Source organism: Adelges cooleyi, unplaced genomic scaffold (genome assembly GCF_023614345.1).
Source record: "Adelges cooleyi isolate 19-005CV unplaced genomic scaffold, UGA_ACOO_1.1 ACOO_flye_CR_arks_rails_tigmint_CR_PRNA_248, whole genome shotgun sequence".
NCBI lineage: Eukaryota > Metazoa > Arthropoda > Insecta > Hemiptera > Adelgidae > Adelges > Adelges cooleyi.
This window is the reverse complement of record NW_026095913.1, coordinates 2,322,230-2,342,579: the sequence shown is the minus strand read 5'-3', so window position 1 is coordinate 2,342,579 and position 20,350 is coordinate 2,322,230. Positions and strand designations below refer to the sequence as shown.

Sequence of the window (20,350 nt, the reverse complement as noted above, 5' to 3'; positions counted from 1 at the left end):
ATACAAAAATAGATCCTACATGCGTTATACAAATTGAAAAAATAAATAAATATCCAAATAGATCTTCTTTTTTATGGTAATATATTAGATGTGTGATAATTTTAGCTAAATGTAGTTTTAGTGAAAAATTGCCTTTACAATGCGCCTAAATACATGCTAGTATAAATGCTGATATTATTAGTTCATCAAAATAATTAAATTTTTATGTCTGGTTTACACGATGCTTAGTACTAATCATTAGTATTAGGAAGTATAGGTACTTAAAACAGAGACCTTGAAGATAATTTGTTGACAGTATATTTCCTGGTTGTTGTTATATATTTAATACCTACTGCAATATGCGATATGCATGGTATTGTACATGTTAAACAGTTATAATATTATAACTATACAGATATACTTTACTTCAATTTATTTGAGCTAATTCGTTAAGTATTATTTTTTAACTTAATAAACTTAAACTGAGCATCTAATTCAATCTATTTGTAAATATTTACTTAATTAACAAAACAAAATGTGTTTTTATAATTCAAATAAATTTAGTTGAAATATAATTGTAGAGCTCTTATTCCGAAGGAAGCGTAATGTGCACATTATAAAACACTATTTCAGACAAAAATAAAACAATGTATGTGTTTTATAGTAACAAGTACTTAATAAATGATTCAAACACTTAGCTTTCGACGCGCTAGTCTATGTGAGATAATATAGTCCTCGTTTACCAACTAGTATACAGCCTACTTACCGTGTTAAATGTAAGTACACTTATACATTGTTTTTAATAACGAAGTAGTAATTATTATTTTTGTTTTAAACCACAATCTACTCAAATATTATTCGGACCAAAGTATGTTGTCGACCTAACAAATGTTGACGTTACTTCCGTTGGGCAATATGCTAAAGAGTATACGGGAGAATTTCGTCTGCCTATCGTACATTAATAAAATAGACAATGTTACATTGTATTATAATTATACAGATATACTTTACTTCAATTTATTTGAGCTAATTCGTTAAGTATTATTTTTTAACTTAATAAACTTAAACTGAGCATCTAATTTCATATATTTGTAAATATTTACTTAATTAACATAACAAAATGTGTTTTTATAATTCAAATAAATTTAGTTGAAAAATAATTGTAGAGCTCTTATTCCGAAGTATTGTGTTACTTAATAAGGCTTAAATATTTTAAAATTGTATTCTACGGTGATTACTGATTGTGTAATATTAGCCATTAATTATATAAATGTGTAAAGTTACCACGTATTATGTATACATTTTACGCTTATAATTGTTCAATCATTATTTCGCACACCTAGATCAAAACTGTAGCAACTCAAACTCAACTTAGAATTATAGGATTAGGCATTTTTACAAAAGGTAAAATCAAGATAAATTAAAATTAGTTTTGTTGGCTTATGAAACTTCGTTTGTAGAATCCGAATTATAAATAACTAAAAATGCCCACTTTTTAAGGTTGTTACAGGTTTGATCTAGGTGTGCGATTTGTACATGCTGGACAAAACGTTATAATATTAATAATATTATACATAGTAATATTAATTGCCTATTTTGTTAACCTTCTATCTTAGTCGTTTTTTTCAGTCACGCTGTAATTACTAGTTTTCTTACATAATATAATACATCGAAATTAGCCATCAACTGACGTCTTAAACGATTGCAACATCATTCATATTTGCTATGGTATAGCAATTGTTATTCGTTTGGGACGATTTAAAAATTTAACATGGTCTATTTTATTAATATACGATAGGCAGACGTTAATCGTTATCATACATGTTTTATTGTGCTATACTATTTTAAACGTAAGATGACCAGGAATATGTATTGCCGGGATCAACAGGTTTACGTTTATTTATAATGCTTGTCTCAGCAATATTATGGGTATTCTTTTTTTATTTAACAGTCGACTATTTGAATGGAAGTGGTATGTACGTTCTCCTTCTCGACTCTGATCGACAAACGGCAACTGCAATCTCTCGTCACTCGTGTATCAGTTGAACGTGTTGTTACACAGCCGAAGGAAGCGTAATGTGCACATTATAAAACACTATTTCAGACAAAAATAAAACAATGTATGTGTTTTATAGTAACAAGTACTTAATAAATGATTCAAACACTTAGCTTTCGACGCGCTAGTCTATGTGAGATAATATAGTCCTCGTTTACCAACTAGTATACAGCCTACTTGCCGTGTTAAATGTAAGTACACTTATACATTGTTTTTAATAACGAAGTAGTAATTATTATTTTTGTTTTAAACCACAATCTACTAAAATATTATTCGGACCAAAGTATGTTGTCGACCTAACAAATGTTGACGTTACTTCCGTTGGGCAATATGCTAAAGAGTATAAGGGAGAATTTCGTCTGCCTATCGTACATTAATAAAATAGACAATGTTACATTTTTAAATCGTCCCAAACGGCTAACAATTGCTATACCATAGCAAATATGAATGATGTTGCAATGATCGTTTAAGGCGTCAGTTGATGGCTAGTTTCGATGTATTAATTAACTAATTTTCCATGAATTTTGTGTTATAAGATGGTATCTTATGATACAATTAAATACATTATGATAAAAAATATCACTAAAAAAAATGCCATTACAATTGAATTTCAATAATGGTTTCTTGTAGAAATTGGTTTAGGAGTAAAACGATTAAAACTATTCCCGATTCGGTGGTACTTTGAAACAAGAAGCTTTTTTAAAAGTAAAATTAAAAAAAAAATAAAAAATGCTAATATTACTTATTTTATTTTTGAGCTATAATGATAACACAAAATTAGGGGTCTCATTTAGCAAAAACGAACAAAAAGTCCACTGGTCATCAGAATCCCACGGGGTGATGACCTTGTGACGTTAATATATGTAATATATGTTTCCTGAGAGTTGAGGTTAAAACTTGAGGTAGTTCATTTTAAAATTGTGTTATTGTCAGGATGGTAAATAACAAAAAATATATTTAAATTACAATTTAACAATTAATTTTGATGTAATATTATTTATTTTAGAAAAATCTAATAATAATTTTATTCAAGCATGTTCTTTTTCAGCCCGCCACTGATAAATATTTTATTTTTATAAATAATAAGTAAAGAATGACCAAGTACACATTAAAAAAAATAAAGGATCTAGTATTTTGAAACGTGCATTTAGTTTTTTATAAAATTATTCTTAGCCCATTATACGCTCTGGACTTTAAAGCGTTTTGTCGTAATCAATAAAAACGAATAAAGTGTTTTAAATGTAGATAAAACAATTATTTTTTATTATTTTTAAGAAAATGAATACATATAAAATATTACTATCGTTATTCACACAGACTTTTCTATTTAACATTGATAACTTTTCTAATGAATATTCCAAGATAAGCATTATTTCACGACATGCACGAATGATTATATTTACTATCTAGGATCTAGGTATAATGTAAACTGCCTTTTGATAAACAATCAATATTATTTACTTATTACGAATTTTACTAATTAAAATGAACATTTTCATGTTGCGAGTTTAATTAAAACGTTTAAGGTTGTTGTATTTAAGTTCAAAGGCTATATTTAATAAAATAAGATAAGTTATTAGGTAGGTATAAATAATAATAATACGAATAGTTTTAACAACTGAGTTAATAATATTATCAGTGCTGTGCTAATTGTCATTTACGTCCTAAGGCAATCATATTTGACGCCCCTATTTAACATGTATTCATATCTTTTTGGCACCCCTAAAATTTGTGGCGCCTTTGGCGCGTCTGGGCACTTGGCACAGCCCTGAATATTATATACATATACTAAAAAAATAATAATTTAAAAACTGCGCGCTTTATGCACCTAAAAAATATGTAATCAACACACGAATACAATTTAAACGTAAAATATTAGGTAAAATAATTATTTGCTTTTGTGTCTATGTCTTGCCTATTAAAATTTGGCCTCGAATATAATACTTAACTGATTACCATACGGTTTTTTATGAAATTAAAAAAAAAATAATGATGTTACCGTTACAGGCGATGCCTATTAAATTTAATAGACAAGGCAAATTTACCATCCTATATTTGTGTTTTCATTAAAAAATAAATTACATTTATCATTAAGGACTTTAAAAATGACTAAGGCTCGCTTGAAGGACAAATTTGTTTTCAGTTTCCAGGAAATATTTTTACATTGCAATTTTGTACAAAAGTTATGATTGCAGTTAATAGCTGATGATAATAACTCTACGACCTTTTTTTTTTGCCCCTGCTAATTTAAATACATATTTGTTTAAATAACATAAAATCAACTATTTATAAATAACCTTTTGTTATTCGGTCGGGCGAATGATTGACTATAGCGAAATTAGTTTTAGATCAATACCAAGCCGAAGGGAAATTTTTTTTTATTAATTTGAATTGTTTTTTGAGACTTTTATTGAAATATGCATGTATTACGTAATACGTTTCGTTAATATCTGTCAAAATAGGATATAAAAACTTAATCAATATTATCAAAATAAAGTACATAATTATTAATTGGAATACAATGTACACACTAATATTAGGTTTTTTAGCTTTCGCATAGATAATTTAAATTTTTAGTTAAGATACCATAATAGTAAGTCAGATGTAAATCAGTATGTCTTAAGATAACAAATTTAAATAAATAAAAAGTGGCTTAGGTCCTCCTACTCCCTAACCGTGGATTTGTAAACTTAGAAATTTAAATTTCCTGACATGTAATGGAGTTTTGACAATAATTTTGTTTAGCAATAATAATTATTATAAACATAATTTAAATAGGATATAATTAATTTATAAGATTTAATTAAAACGATTTTGAAATTTAAGGGACAAAAGTCAATGACGAGTATTCATAATATTTTATCATATACGAAGGTTAATTTCAGGATATGAAATAGCTCCAGGAACGCCCCTTGAAAAGTCCTACAACCAGGGGCGACATTTCAGTTTTTCTTAGGGTGGGGCAAAATTTGTATCGGCCCTATGTTCATTTACAAATATAAATATTTTTTCCAAAACACTTAGGTACAAAACAGTAATAACACAAATATTATCAACCTTCATACTTATTATTCGTACTTGGTAGTCAGTTCAGACGGTTCGTTATTAGTAAAGGTAGATAGTTGCACAAAAAACAGATAATTTACTGCCTTACGTTCCGAAAATTTGACCAGCCCATAAAAATCAAGGGTGGGGCAAATGCCCCAGCCCCCCCCCCCCCAAATGACACCACTGCCTACAACCGGGCCATGATATACAAATTTAGCTTAAAAAACATAAATCCGGTATAGGCTAGAATGTTTTAGTTAGTGCAGACCTCTTGTACTATCAGGGCATGCAGCCACATACCCTGAACGCTCTGTATATATTAGCTCCGCCTACGATGATTTATAATTATTTAACTTTGATCGTTTTTGAATAGATGAAGCTGTTCAGTGCACTATTGGTGTTAGTAACTGCTTGCGTGCTGGGCAGAACCAATGGAGCTAACATACTCGGAGTGTTCCCGATCAACGGCCGTAGTCACTGGGTGGTCTACGAGAGCTTGATGAAAGCACTAGCGGCACGAGGGCATAACGTCACTGTTATCACGTCATTTCCACAAAAATCTCCAGTCGCTAATTTTACAGACATCGACCTGTCCGGAGTAATGCCATCACCGGTTAGCTCTTTAAGCATTGATATGGTACGCAACGTCTTGTCCAGCGTATTCTCCAGCCAAGCTTTTATAGCCGACCTTCAATTGAAATTTTGTCGCGAATCGATAAAACATCCGCAAGTACAAGCGCTGCTGAAAAGCGACATCAAATTTGACGCGGTGAGTGGTATAAAAACAGCGGCTCTTAACATTATTCATCGAGCAGTTTGCATTTCGTATAATTTTTGATGAGATGTGTCATCAACACTGTGTGCGACATTATCTTACAGGTATTCACCGAGATATTCGGGTCGGACTGCGACGTCGGTTACGCATATCATTTTAAGGCGCCACTTTTGTCCGTCATGTCCAGTTCGCACCTACCCTGGAGTTACGACCGTGTCGCTGGACCGGACAATCCGTCGTACATACCCACTATCGTGACAAGGGTAGCTGGTAAAATGGACTTCAAGCAACGCATGATCAACACTTTCTACTATGTATACTTCAAAATCGCGTGGAAATACTACAGCGAGTGGCCAGCCGACGAGTTCTTGAAGGAAAACTTCGGGCCTAACACTCCGTACATCAACGATATACTTTACAATACTTCTATGGTGTTTGTAAACGGGCATTTTTCACTGGACGGGCCACGGCCGCTCGTGCCCAACATGGTAGAAATCGGCGGTGTGCATTTAAAACCCCCGGGGCCAATACCCAAGGTAGGACCTAGCTAGCCTGATAGGTAAAGTATATTAATCAAATAAGTGATACGTTTACGATTCTTCCAAGTCACTCGTGGTACGTCTTGTAGTTTACTCGCGACTAAACTACGGTTTTCGACATGAATACGTTCTGTGGGTAAGTTATAGTTAAGATTTGCGTGACGTTGAAACACTTGTCGTAGGGGGTGGGAGGGGAAGCTGGCGGGAAAGGGGATGTTAGGGGATCGACTGAATCGGCTTATTGTGTTGGGCCGAACACACGTTCATGATCCAATGTCGATTATTTAATTTATTTTTATTCGAGGGAAAGATTTAGATTTTTTTCACATCATTACCTGTTATCAATTAATCTCGATATAACTCAATATTGATAAATTGATAAAAAATGATGTGACCTCTCAATTTATATGAGGATTTAGCAAAAAACCCAGTGGTATGGGTTATTTTGAGTATGATCGATAATATTTACCGAGTAAATTTGAAAATCGGTTAGTTTTAGAGATTAAAAAAATGGAACTGACATTATTTGTTTCATTAGGATATTTTGAAATTTATTGAAGACTCGCCAAACGGAGTGATGTTATTCACATTCGGCGCATTGATACGTGCATCCACAATTCCAAAACCTGTACTACAAATATTTTTGGACGTGTTTGCAAAACTTCCAATCCGTGTTTTGTGGAAGTTTGAAGAAGACATACCAAACAAGTCCGACAACTTGTATATTAGTAAATGGATGCCACAGCGAGATATTCTAAGTATATATTTTTTATTTGAACAAGTACAATAGGCATATTAAAAAATCAGGAATCACCAGAGATAGAGGAATTAGTAAAAATACAATTTAATTATTACTACTAACTACAAAACAGTTCAAAAAATCTAATTACAAATTACAATTTTTTAATTTAATGAGTTGAAAATTACAAAATTATATTTTGTTTTCTATATTACACTTGTTCAAACTTCAATTCTAAACTGTATCGCAAAATTTGATATTTAGTTTGGAACAAAATCTAAATTATACATTAATTCTATACACTTAATCACATTTCTTCCCGCGCAACTGGCTAATTTCTTATTAATCAGCAAATTTATAAACAATTTACAAAACAACAAACATGAACATTTTTTTTAAAAAAGAAAATTAAAAAATGCTACACAAATTTTCAGACCCGCTCTAAATTTCACAAATAAAATAAAAAAGTGTTATTTTTTCCACGAAGTTATATTATATGACTTAATATAAATATAAATAATCAATTAAAAATATAAGTAGGTATTCAATTATAGTAATTCAAAAACTGTTCAGTCACGATAAATAAGTTGTGCAAAAAAAGACAATTCGAGTAAATAATAAAAGTCATGAGTACCTAACTATTATTGGTTATTTATTATTGAACATTATTCAATGAATACTGAACAATTTTTTTTAATCGTGAGTACCTACAATTTTTTGTTTTATTCATGAAAACAACTAAATTATTCACGAGTAACCGAATGAATAATGAAAACAAATCATGGACGATGAATACAATTTCTTATGAATAAAACGGATCAGTCGTTTTTTATTTGAATAATTATTCGAATAAAAATTAATTGAATAATACCCATTTCTGTCTAATAATAACATGTGTTTTCATCAACACTTTTAGATCATCCCAAGGTGCGTATATTCATGAGCCACGGTGGCCAACTGGGCGTACACGAAGCCATACACTCGGGCGTACCCGTAATAGGCATACCGTTCTTCTTTGACCAGCCTAGGAACATATTGAAACTTGTCAGTCAAGGCGCTGGTATTTTGTTAGACTATGATTTACTGTCAAGAGAGTATCTTTCCGATGCCATCAACACGATAATCACCAACAGCAGGTCAGTTGCAATGTCGGCCGGCATTGTCAGTACCTACAGTAATATACATTTTCGGCGGGGGTCCTAACCAGTCAAGTACAAATTTAGCAATATTAAGTTTCTCTCAAATCCAAAATACCTAGTTGAAATCTCATTTTTGCTAAAATTTGAACTTAATAATTGGCTGTGGCCGCCCGCCGGAGAAATAGCCGAATTCAATCGTGTACGCTAAAACATTATTTATTTTTGCTGCAGTTATCAAACCAACGCTAAGAAATTATCGCAGAGATTCAAAGATAGACAGCTAAACGCTACTGAAACAGCAGTGTATTGGACTGAATATGTGATAAGACATAAAGGCGCCAGACATCTAAGAACTGCAGCCGTTGGAATGCCGTGGTGGAAATACTATTTGGTTGATGTAATTTCGTTCATCACTATCGTCATTTTCGCTGTACTTTATGTAATTTATTTCATACTTAAAACTGTGTACAAGAAATGTACCAAAAAAAACGTACCAAAGAAAAAAGTGAAGAAAAACTAATTATACTTTTTTTTTTTTACGAAATTATAAGCACGGAATACGAGAAAATAAAAATATACATTTTTCCTTTTGTACATCATGTCTGTTTTTGTTCAACTTCGATTATTGAACGTATTGTTTAGAATAAACAAATTTTATAATTTTTGATCGTTGCAGGCTTGGAAAATATAATACATTTAATTAGCTAAAGAACCAGAAAGAAATGCAAATGTTTTGATAAATCTGAAACGTTCTAAGCAGTAGAAAAATATTTTAAAATCATAATATTTTATCATTTTTGATACAATATTTTTTAACATCCTTTTTTCGTGAGAAGTTTGAAATATAAATTGTATACTTAAAATTTATATAATATTATATAAATCAAATTTTACCTTTTTTGTAATCAAAACAAGAATTTTATAGGATGTGTAAAAAATATTATCTAAATCACTATCGATATTATTTTATCAGACTGTTGTTTTGACTTATTATTTTGTCAGACATCGGCCTTCGAACCGGCTGTATTAAAAAAATATGATCAGTGGATATCTCATCGATCATCATTGACGCTAAAAGTAATAGACACTGTGAAATGTGATAACATAATATACTAGTTATTGTTATGCCAAGTTTACACTATGCTTAGTACTAATCATTATTATGAAGAATTCAAATATTTTTTCAAAACTAACATCGGAGTATTCTTAGGAAGAGTCGATTGAAATAGAATGAGTTGTTTTCGGCCAAAAATACTTTATCAAAATGTTTTAACTTTTGAAAAATTCGTCCTGGATATATGTGCTTAAAATTATTTTTAGCGTTAGATAATATTGTACTTATCATTTAATAACTTCTCTATTTATGGAATATGGGTAATTCACAGTTCATTTTTCATCACCTGTTAATTTAAAGCTGAAATATTTAAAAATTATGAAATATACAAATTGTTTTTTCTAATGTTTTTTTTTTTATGTCGACCATGACTTAGAAATTCATTCAAGGTATTTTCTGGCAGCTGTTCAACTAACATAACTTTACGTGATAAGAGTAGTTCGATAGACAGTTTTATATTTGAAAGTTTCAAATCTATTAAGGGGAACGGAAAGCGCTATTTAAAAAAAAAGAATAGAGCAAATGATAGGCAATATTTGACAAAAATTGATCTAATAGCCATTTTTCATATGCCTACTAATTTCAAGACGAACATATATTACAATTTTCTAATTATAATATTTTGAAAGTTATTTTTCTCCAAGTTATTATAAAAGTTTGATAACAAATGACTTTCGTAAAAGTAATTTTCTAGTGTATCTATTGGACGGATTTCAAGTATTTTTTTACGCGAATCTTACAATTTTTTCTGTGGGGGCTAAAAGGCCGAATTTTTAATTTAGCGATTAAAAAAGTAGTTAAATGTATTAGAAAAAAACTATTAAACAGTAAAAATAAAATTGCTTATAAATATTTTTTGAAAACAAAAATAAAAAATCGGTCTTTTAGCCACCGTAGAGACAATTATTGAAGTCGGTTCGGTAGACACTTCAGAAAGTCACTACGCGTTTTAGTCTTTATTTGTACAAAAAATCGACGCTTTCCGTTCCCCTTAAGGCCATAATATTTGCCTAATGTCTTTGAGCGCAAAGCTATTGCATATAACATATTGTCAAACTTTCAGAACTTCCCTATTGACTGTACGCGTGGCTAACGCGTTACACAAAATTACAGTTTTAATTACTTATTATATTCAATTGATATACTATCAAAAATCGAACTCTGTTTAGATTAAAAATCGACATTAGGTCAGAGGTGATGGTAGACGTTCACTTCGATTGCTTGTGACCGGCTGTAACGGCAGTCTGCTCACTGCTGTTGGCTGCGTTGCCATAAATGCCAATAATGTTCGGCCGACCACAGACGCTCTACGTTTTATAATGTAAAATTATATGAATCAATAGATGCCAACAGTAATATTTAAGACAATTTTTTTTCTAACGAGTGACTTGTTAACGCTGCACAATAATGAAGTGAGTAAATTACATTTTACAGTTGTTTCAAACGATACTATATAGACGATTTATTAGTACATACATGTATACATATATTATATGGGTCAAAACGCCAATTACAAAAAAAAAATCAATATTTTTTCAGAAATCTAAGATTATTATACATAAGAAACTAATGTTTAACACATTTTTTCGAGGGCCGATGATACTATAAAAAAAATGATAATAAAGAAGTGTCAAGAAAAAAAACTATAAAAACTTTTTACGACCATGGTCAAAATAATCGAAAAAGAAATCCAAAAATATTTGAGAACATTCTTTTTATCGTAACACACATGCAGTGTATTTTTAAAAAAAATCTGTGGAGGATCGCTTCAACCGTTCGTTCGTACTTGGCGTTTTGACCCATATATAAACGTTTTTTATAATAACTGCATGCGCTTGTTAAATCTTAACTAACACCATTGATTTATAACACTAAACATGTTGTTTTATAAAATCAATGCTAACAATTGTATATATTATCACTAATAGAATATTATATCAATAAGAACCAATAGGTTATAAATTATAATATATAGAGCGATTCATTATGGAGAAGACACTCAATTTCAGTTTTGTAGTTTTTCTTTTCGAAAACAGTTTTGTTTCTGTTATTTTACAGTATTATAAAATTATTATCAAAATACTTACTTGTTTTAGTGTTTTACAGAGACAATAATAGTTTTGTATAGTAGGCACCCGCCTCCATCTTCCCAATTTACTTTTTTGATTAACAAACTTGAAAAAAAAATGCTAAAACTACGAAAAACTAAAATAAAAAACTAATTGAGGTTCTAGGCTAATAAATTGGTGATTTTCAACATTATTCAAATTCAAGATAGGTACAAAATAAACACACTAACTATTGACTGAAAACATAAAAAACATCAGTATTTAGGGAGAGAACATTTAAAATGTTTAATAACTTTTTAAATAAAGAATAATTCACTGGTTTTATTTACTAGTCAATAACCAATTTTAAGTAATTATTTTTGGAGCTAATAGTGCTAAAGTTTAGGTTTAACTCTTATAATTCTAAAAATAACAATTCAAAACTGGTTGTGAACATCTTCAGTAAATCCTTATTATTTAAAATCTTAATCAAATATAGGTATTCTGGGTTACCATTAAAGTTTCAAAATATTTAATATAATTTTTGAATCATAATGAAAACACAAAACTAGGGGTCTCATTTTAGGCAAAAACTAACAAAAAAGTCTTCAAAACAAACCATAAAATATCCAAATAAATCGTTCAAAATTCAACATTTTAGGATTAATAACGACAAGACAAAACGGAAATTAAATTTATACCATTCAAACTACTTTCACAGTATTACTTTATTTTATTTTTATTAGAATATATTGTATATTTCTCTGATAAAATTATTTTGTTTTTACCTACCTATGGCGAAAAGTAAGAACAATTATTTAGCAAAAATATGCCAATTGTGAGATACATTTTCTATCTATAAATAATAAATAAACTTATTATTTTTTATTTATCGATAAACAAATTATGTAATTCGTCATTCGTCGAATTATCGGTTATTTATTATCTTAATTCAATTTCGGCCAACTCACTGATGGTCATCTAACGTGATTGTTGTATGCACGGTTTACAAATGAAAATTAGAAATTACAGATATAATTTCCTTTCAAATAATCGTTGACCAGATTTGTTAACAAAATGTTTTAACTAAAAAATAAAAATCCGAAGGGGGGGGGGAAATATGTTCCATCACACCCTCTTCCCTCTATCCCTAGCTTGGAATCGCCACTGTAAACATAAAAATTACTCGTGTAATTGCAGTGGCTTTGTGACAAGAAAAACTATTACCGCGCATACATTTTTATGCGATACTAATATAGTATATTATACGCTTATAGTGTACCTATAGGTGTAATTATTATTGCATAAGGACGGTGCCGGCTAAAATAAGCTCTACCTTGTGTACAATTTCAAGGTCCCACTCGTGTTCTCGACAAGCACATGTCTATCCAACTATCTATTATATATATATATATATATAGATAAATAGGTCTACCGATCCTTCCCTCGCCATGACAAACGAGTTACACGGTAGACAGTAGACGGTCGACAGCCAAATCGTACGCGGTACCTTCGACGTATAGTATTCAATTACACGCCACGGCGACACGACTGTTTGTATGTACCTATTGCAGTATTACAGTTTTAAAACAATTTTTAATGTAACACCGAAAATACTAATTGTATAATATATTAAAATAATTGCCCATCTGGTTAGGAGCTTGACGTTGATATTTAAATAAACACCGCATTCAATACAAAACAGGTAGATACATCGATTTATAATAATAATTATTACCCATGATAAGAACCCGCACACAACCATTAGAAACATTATTTTATTACCTTATTAGGCTTTTATTTTAGGTTTGGCTGAAAACATTAAGAATATAACTGTTAATAATTTAATATTTAATTTTAATTCATGTATAACCAAGGCCTTTTAGCAAGGATTTCATCGGGTCTAGACCCCCCTCAGAATTTTTTCAATATCTTGTAATTTTTTAAAAAATAAAAAGTCATGGATTTATTCTTTATTTTGGACCCCGAAAACATCCAGAAACGGTCTTGTGTATTGTATTTAGAAAATCCCAGTTTGGCAAAACAAAAATTTAATGATTTTAAAATTAGGCGTTGGTCCGCCCTAGTAATATTATAAAATACGAACAATATTAAAATACTCCTTTTCGGTTACATTTTGTAAAAAAGTATTTGTAATTTGTAAGAAATGCAATTTCTGACAAAAAACTTAAAACAATTTTTTTAACTATACAATTTTTTTTTTCAATTAGGTTTTATCAAAACATTTATAAAGGTATATTACGGTGACTGTATTTGATTTCCTGCCAAAATATATGATCTAAAATCATTTTTACAATATTGACAAAAACGACGAAAATATTTTAGAAATGTTAAGTAGTCATAATATTATAACCGTATAAAATATACATTGGAAATCACCTATAATTTTTTTTTTTAAATAAACTGTTAACGGTACGACGTAGTTTATTCGAGACCACGAAAGTGGTAAGGACCGAACAAAAATATTTAATAGCGATTTTAGTTTTTTAAAACGAGTTTCTGGTTAGAGTAAATTTTTAATGATGTAATGAAATCATTATTTCCCATTTCTCAATTTTTTATAAATTCCAAACAAGCCGTCTTGCGGTTCTCCCCCTCTTCGTGATTATATAACATTCTATTGTGTGTTGTTCTAGAGTAACTGTATACAACTACTACAAACATGTAATGTGATCGTTTATCGTTACTACATGCGGTGATTAATTCCAAAACTATTTATTGATTTTCAAGAGGGGAATTGCATTAATAAACCCGTATATTTCTTGTTAATTGATTTGAACACATTTTTCTCTTGAAAGCTGTAATACTAGCTGAAATTTTATAATATACCTATTACGCTACCGAGTTTATTAAGGCGTTCTATTATAGTTTATTAATAATGATAGGATTAACCGGTATGGTTACATAGAATTGATTTCCTTCTGAATGTATACGGATATCAGATATGGCAACAAATAATAATTTATTAAGAGGAACGGAAAGCGCTATTTATTAAGGGGCAAAGGATAGGCAATATTTGACAAAAATTGCATAAAAACATTTATGATCAATAAATACCGTTGATCGATTAGTGGCCTACGTATAGATAAGATAAAAACTAATTGAACAAAGTTACATTATAATATTATGCACGAGTAATCTGAGTTTAGTAACACTATTTATCGTATAAATATAATTTGATAGTTTTAAATAATATTATTGCTTCTGATTACAACCATTTTATTAAACTACACATACCTTGTCAATTTCAAACAATATTTTAAAGTTTAAATATAATAATTACACTTTTTTGTTTTCTAGTTTTCCTCGTTGTTTTTATTTTATAAAAATTCAAGAACAGAACACATTACAGTGACTGTTGATTGTTGATAGGTAGTTTTTAATACGAGTATTCGTCGGTATGTATACATATACAAAATAATGTTAATTATAGTATTGTTTCAACTAAAGTTGGTAAACAATAAAATCTCACCTCGTACATTTACTATTAGCTTCGGATTTGCCTTCCCCGATTCTATTGAAAACAGTATAATATATATTATAAAAATGAGTAAACACATGCTTCTCCAGCAGTCGGGTAAAAATATATATTTAAAAATAATCAAATATTAATTGGTGTAACGAAATACCGATTGAAATGTTTGATTTCCATCACTGACTATCATACCATATACCTACCTGGTTAACTTAAGTTTGGCTATATTAAAATACACATTTCTGGTTATATTTTCTCCTCGACGGTGATTGATTACGCAAATGCCAAATATTATAACATATTAGATGTGATAATTCATAATAATTGTTAAAAGTTTTCGTCTGTGTTGAGACTAAAGACACTTAACACCACTCGGCTGATAAATTCATTCTGCTCATATTATACACGTAGGTATATTGCTTATTATTGTCATGGACAAGTAATGAGATAATTAAAATGATCGGCATGGATGTTTGATTTTTTAATATATAAACGGATAAACCCTAATCCTTATTTCGAAGTGTGGCAGCCCAAAATTCGTGTGAATTGCTATGATCATTAGCACGATTTCACAAGGTCTAGTGTCCCACCTTCTTGGTTTTTTTGCTATTAACTCTCTTCTTAACAAAAATTATTTGTCTATTAGTATAATTATACATAAAAAATAGAGTAGGGAAGGTTATGATATAAACCGTACATTTTTAATTTAAAATTTTAATCTACCCCCTTCCCACTCCCATTGATGTGGCCCTCTAAATACATTTTATTAATAGACAATTTTAACAATACGGTAAATTATTTTTCAGTCCAATTCTATAAGTTTTTAATCGTCTATATTTATAACTTATCTGTTAAATAATTGATTTTATTTCAATCAAAAGACATTTAAAATCGAATTAAATACGGTTTTTAATTTTTCGCTTATTATTTAAATGCCATTGCCAATTAATTGTTATCTGTTTAACACAAAGATAGGACAATTGACAGTTTATTTAAATTGCGTGAAGTGCGTGTAATAGTAGTGCGTTTCGTTTGTTTGAGCTTAAAAATAAAATGTATTATAAACCAAACGCTTTTAATTTTAGCTTAGTATCTTAACAATAACTGTTTTAACTTTGAATTTTGTTTATAGGGACGACGAGAAAACGCATTTAACATCCAAACGAATGAATGTGTATAGTGTAGAGTATAATACAATTATCGAAAGAAAATGGTAAGTACAGTGAAACCTGCCTATACACACAAAAGAACATAAAAAATGTCCGTTATAGACAGGTGTCCGTTGTAGAAAGGTGTTATAGTCAAATTAATGTGCACATTTAATATTTATAATGAAAATGTATTATAATTATGTTGTATTTAAATCTACATCAATCAATATCCGTACATAAGTACTATTTAAATATATATCAATCCATATGTACATATATGCATATGGCAATCATCATATTAATACATTTTTTTTATAAACAAATATAAAATAACATACAATAAATAAATTAAAATTAAAAAATCATGATGGATAAAATTAGCTCGTTCACATGTAAAAACCCTTTTCAACACCTTTTTTCAAATAAAAATCTTTCAGATGAATAAGTTGTCCCAGAGCTTCTGAATAGAATCGAACGTCAAACTTCAGGGGTCTGGTTGATCATTATCGGATTCGGTAATAGATTAGGTCGGATCAAAATTTGTCCAATATCACTGACACATCATTTGAGCTACATTTTGTCTATGTCAGTGTAATCGTGATTTTGAGACAACGGAAGAAGTTCTAATAATTCGATCAATGTCCATTTCATTTTCTTGGTTGCTTACTTCTGTGGATTCGCTGGTCGGAAATCCTGCTTTCCTGAAACCTCTGTACCTTTATAGTGTGTTATGCACTTATTGCTTAAGTTACTTTACAAACAAATTGAAAAAACACAAAAATAAATGTCTAGTATAAATTAGATAGCTGTTATAAAAGGGGAAATAGTTAAGTAATTTTGCATTAAAATTATCAAATACTGTACTGAAAAATATGAATTGTGCGACACAGAGTTCTGTATCATTGACTGATGTTTCGCAGGTACATAGATGTATTCACATTGCTATTTGGCGTTGGAGCCTGGATACTGGTCAACAGTTTGTTTACTCAACTGCCATCGCTAGTTCAGACTGCTCCCGAAGGATGGAATTTACCGTCTTATCTATCGATAATAATACAGATTGGTAATTTGGGACCGTTGTTGTACAGCATTTGGCGCAAATACTTTGAAAACAGATATGACAGACCGCTGACGTTATTCATGCTGGTTTTGGGTGTAGCCTCGATTTTCCTTATGGCCGGCTATTATAAAATCACAAAACTAGTATTTGGCGAACCGCACAGTGTATTTTTGTTTGTGCTGACATTCTTCATAGCTCTAGTGGGCTGCACCAGTTCAGTTCTGTTCATACCATCACTAAGCCAGTTCCAAGACGTGTATTTAGTCACTTATATGATCGGTGAAGGTTTGAGTGGATTTTTACCAAGCATTATTGCAATTGCTCAAGGAGTGGGCACAACGTCTTGTGCTACAATTATAAAAAACGGTCATACTATTACTACCAAAGAAGTGACAAACGCTCGTTTTTCTAGCCAAATTTTTTTTATAATAATCGGTGTCCTAATGTTTGCAAGCACAGTATCGTATATTTGCCTTGAATATTTACCAGTTTGCAAAAAAGAAAAATTACAAATAAAAAAATCACAAAATTTGGAAACCGAAAGCAATTTGAATACAATCAAAAGCTCAAATATAGTACTGTTAATCATACAAGGAGCAATTGTTTTTTTTGCAAACGGTTTAATGCCCAGTTTTCAATCGTATTCGTGCTTGCCATATGGTTATTTAACGTACCATCTGGCGGCAAATCTATCGAACATAATGAACCCAATTGCATGCTTTATAGCATTTTACACGAATCTGAAATCTAGAAATGTCATACACGTGTTGAGTGCCATTTGTAAAATATGTACAATATACTTGGTGATTACTGCGTTTGCAAGCCCCACACCACCTTTGTATAATACAACTGCCGGAATGATAATTATTGTAAGTTTAAAACTATTGAACTATACTTAACATTAAAAATAAACGAACAACAAAACTGTGTGCTTTTAAAATATCTTTTTAGGTTTTGTTATGGGTCGTCTACTTTGGATGTGCTTCTTATATCAAATTGTCAATAGCGGCAGTGTTACGCAAACAAGGCAACAAAGGCTTATTCTACTATGGCTGTGTCACTCAATTTGGATCAGCTACGGGAGCACTGGCAGCATTTTACATAATTAATATTGCAAAATTATTAAATTCATACGATCCGTGTTCGAGTACTTGATATTCAACAAAGTGTTTTTTAAATGAACAATTATTCGACTAAAACTTGTGATAAATATTTATTGTTAAATCTTTAATACGATATATACATACATATATTGTTGTAACATATTTATAAATTATATATAAATAATAAAATACATACTTGAAGTGTTAAATAATCTAAAGTTGCATAGCTCTTTCTAATAAATTATTTGATATTGTTAACATGGATAACAAAATTTGAGGTACATTTAAATCAAATTCTCGTTCATCATTTTGCTGATTCGTGTCGTTGGATGCCATATTCTGCAAATCACTTACAACGTCATTGACCAACGTCGTTTCTTGACTGGTGTTTTCAATTGAATCATCATAGGATTCTTCGGGTATACGTTCAAGGTCGATATTACTTTCATCACCATTAACCAAAAATATTCCTCTGACCTAAAATTATTGATAACAATACTGTAGTCATCTCAAAATATGTATAATAATATATATGAGGTGCTCAGAAGCCAAACTGATTAACTACCTTTTTTTTTTTTTGCAAAATCTAACCATGCTATTATTTGCAAAAAAAAAAAAAGGGTAGTTAATCGGTTTGTCTTCTGAGCGCCTCATATTATATACAATAATAATATTATAAAATATCTTAAAATTTTTTAGATCATAAAAACCATCGCTTATTAACTGTAGAAAAAAAGATATAAATAGATGTATATATTACGATAAATATTATACAAAACATTAGAAATGTAACTATTTTAATTTTAAAAAAATGGTAATTTATTCTAATCAAAATGTTATATAATAATAAATTATTGTTATAATTAACAATTTTAATTTCTATTATTCATCTTTAAATTATAATTTCTTTATTCATTATATCATTGTTGCCGCGAAAAAAAACTCTCATGTACTAAAACCTATAAATTGTTATTATTGTTCAGGAGACACTAAAACGTAGGTTTTATTTTTCATTTATTCTACAATGGAGATAGCACGTTGGAGATTTTGATAGCTTATTCTTTTCTATATACAGAGATACCAAAACCTAAAATTTGTAAAACTGACACATAGGAGGTTATTTTGCGGCAACGACGATAATATATATGTAAAAAAAACCTCCATTTTAACTTGTTATTTACTAGCTACTATCGCAATGAACTAAATATTATTTTTTAATACTTCAGAAGTCGCCCAATTATTATACACAGATATGCTATTATATAAAATGGATAATAAATTAACTATCGGTTTAATTAAATATAGTTTGAAGAGTATTAGAAAAAAAGTCCTTTTCTAAAATTTAAATTCTTCTGTACACAATAATACGGTATACTGTAAATAGGTAAGGTAATTACAAATTTTAAAATAGTAAATGACAAAATTGCTATACCATAATATTCTAGAGTTGTTAATAATTAATTTGTTTTGCCTAAAAATTGGCAATAGTGACTATTAACCTTTTATTGCTGTACTCTTCAGTTTAGCCAAATAAGTAAAAGTTGTTAATAATTACTGGTTCGTCTTCGTCGCTAGATAATAAGTTGTACGGATAGTCCCATTGAATGTTTCTTGGGATCGTTTCATCCACAACTCCGTCATCGCCAAAATCTTCATTTGTCAGATCGATGAAATCAAACACAGGAAAAGGATACCCTGACTGTTCGTAGTCGTCATGTTCACGTTTCATACACATTTTGTTGTAGTACTCCTGTAAATCTTTATCAACAGAATGTCTCATAATTACCGCACCTTTACCTTGAAGAGCAACACATACCAGTTTTAAATTTTTAATTAATTGCGTATAATAGTCAGTATAATATGGAGTAGTTGATAAAACACATCACTTGTTTTTATTTGTACATTTTTATTTACTTAATATTTCTTGTTAATTATGATGTCTAATCGGAGATCCTAATCACAAATTTACATTTCACTAATAGCTTGCCAGTGTAGTTCAACAAAAGATGTTGTACGTTTTTTTACACGCCGTTCACGTCATTAGTTACTGTATAAAATAATTATATAAATATAAATACTTTACAACTACTCGTGAGTAAAGTT

The 20,350-nt window shown here is 29.9% G+C and overlaps 3 protein-coding genes across 9 annotated transcripts; 2 read left to right on the top strand and 1 right to left on the bottom strand.

Moving 5' to 3' along the window:
- The first annotated feature begins 555 nt into the window (after nucleotides 1-555).
- Nucleotides 556-8,861, top strand: LOC126837341 (UDP-glucosyltransferase 2-like). 2 transcript variants are annotated; one of them, XM_050571216.1, is made up of 6 exons: nucleotides 556-755; nucleotides 5,457-5,852; nucleotides 5,963-6,394; nucleotides 6,936-7,155; nucleotides 8,053-8,272; nucleotides 8,507-8,861. In XM_050571216.1, the coding sequence occupies exons 2-6, from the start codon at nucleotides 5,457-5,459 to the stop codon at nucleotides 8,793-8,795; spliced, it is 1,557 nt and encodes a 518-aa protein (XP_050427173.1). In that variant the 5' UTR covers nucleotides 556-755; the 3' UTR covers nucleotides 8,796-8,861. The 2 variants fall into 2 exon arrangements, with proteins under 2 accessions (XP_050427173.1, XP_050427170.1); XM_050571213.1 differs by lacking the exon at nucleotides 556-755 and adding an exon at nucleotides 1,971-2,226.
- A 1,759-nt stretch (nucleotides 8,862-10,620) lies between these two features.
- On the top strand, nucleotides 10,621-18,405 carry LOC126837272 (solute carrier family 52, riboflavin transporter, member 3-A). 6 transcript variants are annotated; one of them, XM_050571106.1, is made up of 4 exons: nucleotides 10,621-10,801; nucleotides 16,066-16,146; nucleotides 17,005-18,013; nucleotides 18,096-18,405. In XM_050571106.1, the coding sequence occupies exons 1-4, from the start codon at nucleotides 10,797-10,799 to the stop codon at nucleotides 18,297-18,299; spliced, it is 1,299 nt and encodes a 432-aa protein (XP_050427063.1). In that variant the 5' UTR covers nucleotides 10,621-10,796; the 3' UTR covers nucleotides 18,300-18,405. The 6 variants fall into 6 exon arrangements, with proteins under 6 accessions (XP_050427063.1, XP_050427067.1, XP_050427066.1 ...); XM_050571110.1 differs by lacking the exon at nucleotides 10,621-10,801 and adding an exon at nucleotides 12,894-12,994; XM_050571109.1 differs by lacking the exon at nucleotides 10,621-10,801 and adding an exon at nucleotides 12,912-13,142.
- On the bottom strand, nucleotides 18,364-20,342 carry LOC126837274 (uncharacterized). Its single transcript, XM_050571114.1, has 3 exons — nucleotides 20,064-20,342; nucleotides 19,803-20,005; nucleotides 18,364-18,724 (listed from the first exon to the last, which is right to left on the bottom strand). Exons 2-3 carry the CDS (start codon nucleotides 19,980-19,982, stop codon nucleotides 18,461-18,463), a joined length of 444 nt encoding a protein of 147 aa, XP_050427071.1. The 5' UTR covers nucleotides 19,983-20,005; nucleotides 20,064-20,342; the 3' UTR covers nucleotides 18,364-18,460.
- Nucleotides 20,343-20,350: the final 8 nt, after the last annotated feature.

Coding starts and splice junctions, on each gene's coding strand:
- LOC126837274 (XM_050571114.1), bottom strand. CDS start 19,982: ATGTGTATGAAACGTGAACATGACGACTACGAACAGTCAGGGTATCCT. Junction 18,725..19,802: donor CTAGCGACGAAGACGAACCA/GTAATTATTAAC, acceptor CAATAATTTTAG/GTCAGAGGAATATTTTTGGT.
- LOC126837272 (XM_050571106.1), top strand. Junction 16,147..17,004: donor ACAATTATCGAAAGAAAATG/GTAAGTACAGTG, acceptor GATGTTTCGCAG/GTACATAGATGTATTCACAT. Junction 18,014..18,095: donor CTGCCGGAATGATAATTATT/GTAAGTTTAAAA, acceptor ATATCTTTTTAG/GTTTTGTTATGGGTCGTCTA.
- LOC126837341 (XM_050571216.1), top strand. CDS start 5,457: ATGAAGCTGTTCAGTGCACTATTGGTGTTAGTAACTGCTTGCGTGCTG. Junction 6,395..6,935: donor CCCCGGGGCCAATACCCAAG/GTAGGACCTAGC, acceptor TTGTTTCATTAG/GATATTTTGAAATTTATTGA. Junction 8,273..8,506: donor ACGATAATCACCAACAGCAG/GTCAGTTGCAAT, acceptor TTTTTGCTGCAG/TTATCAAACCAACGCTAAGA.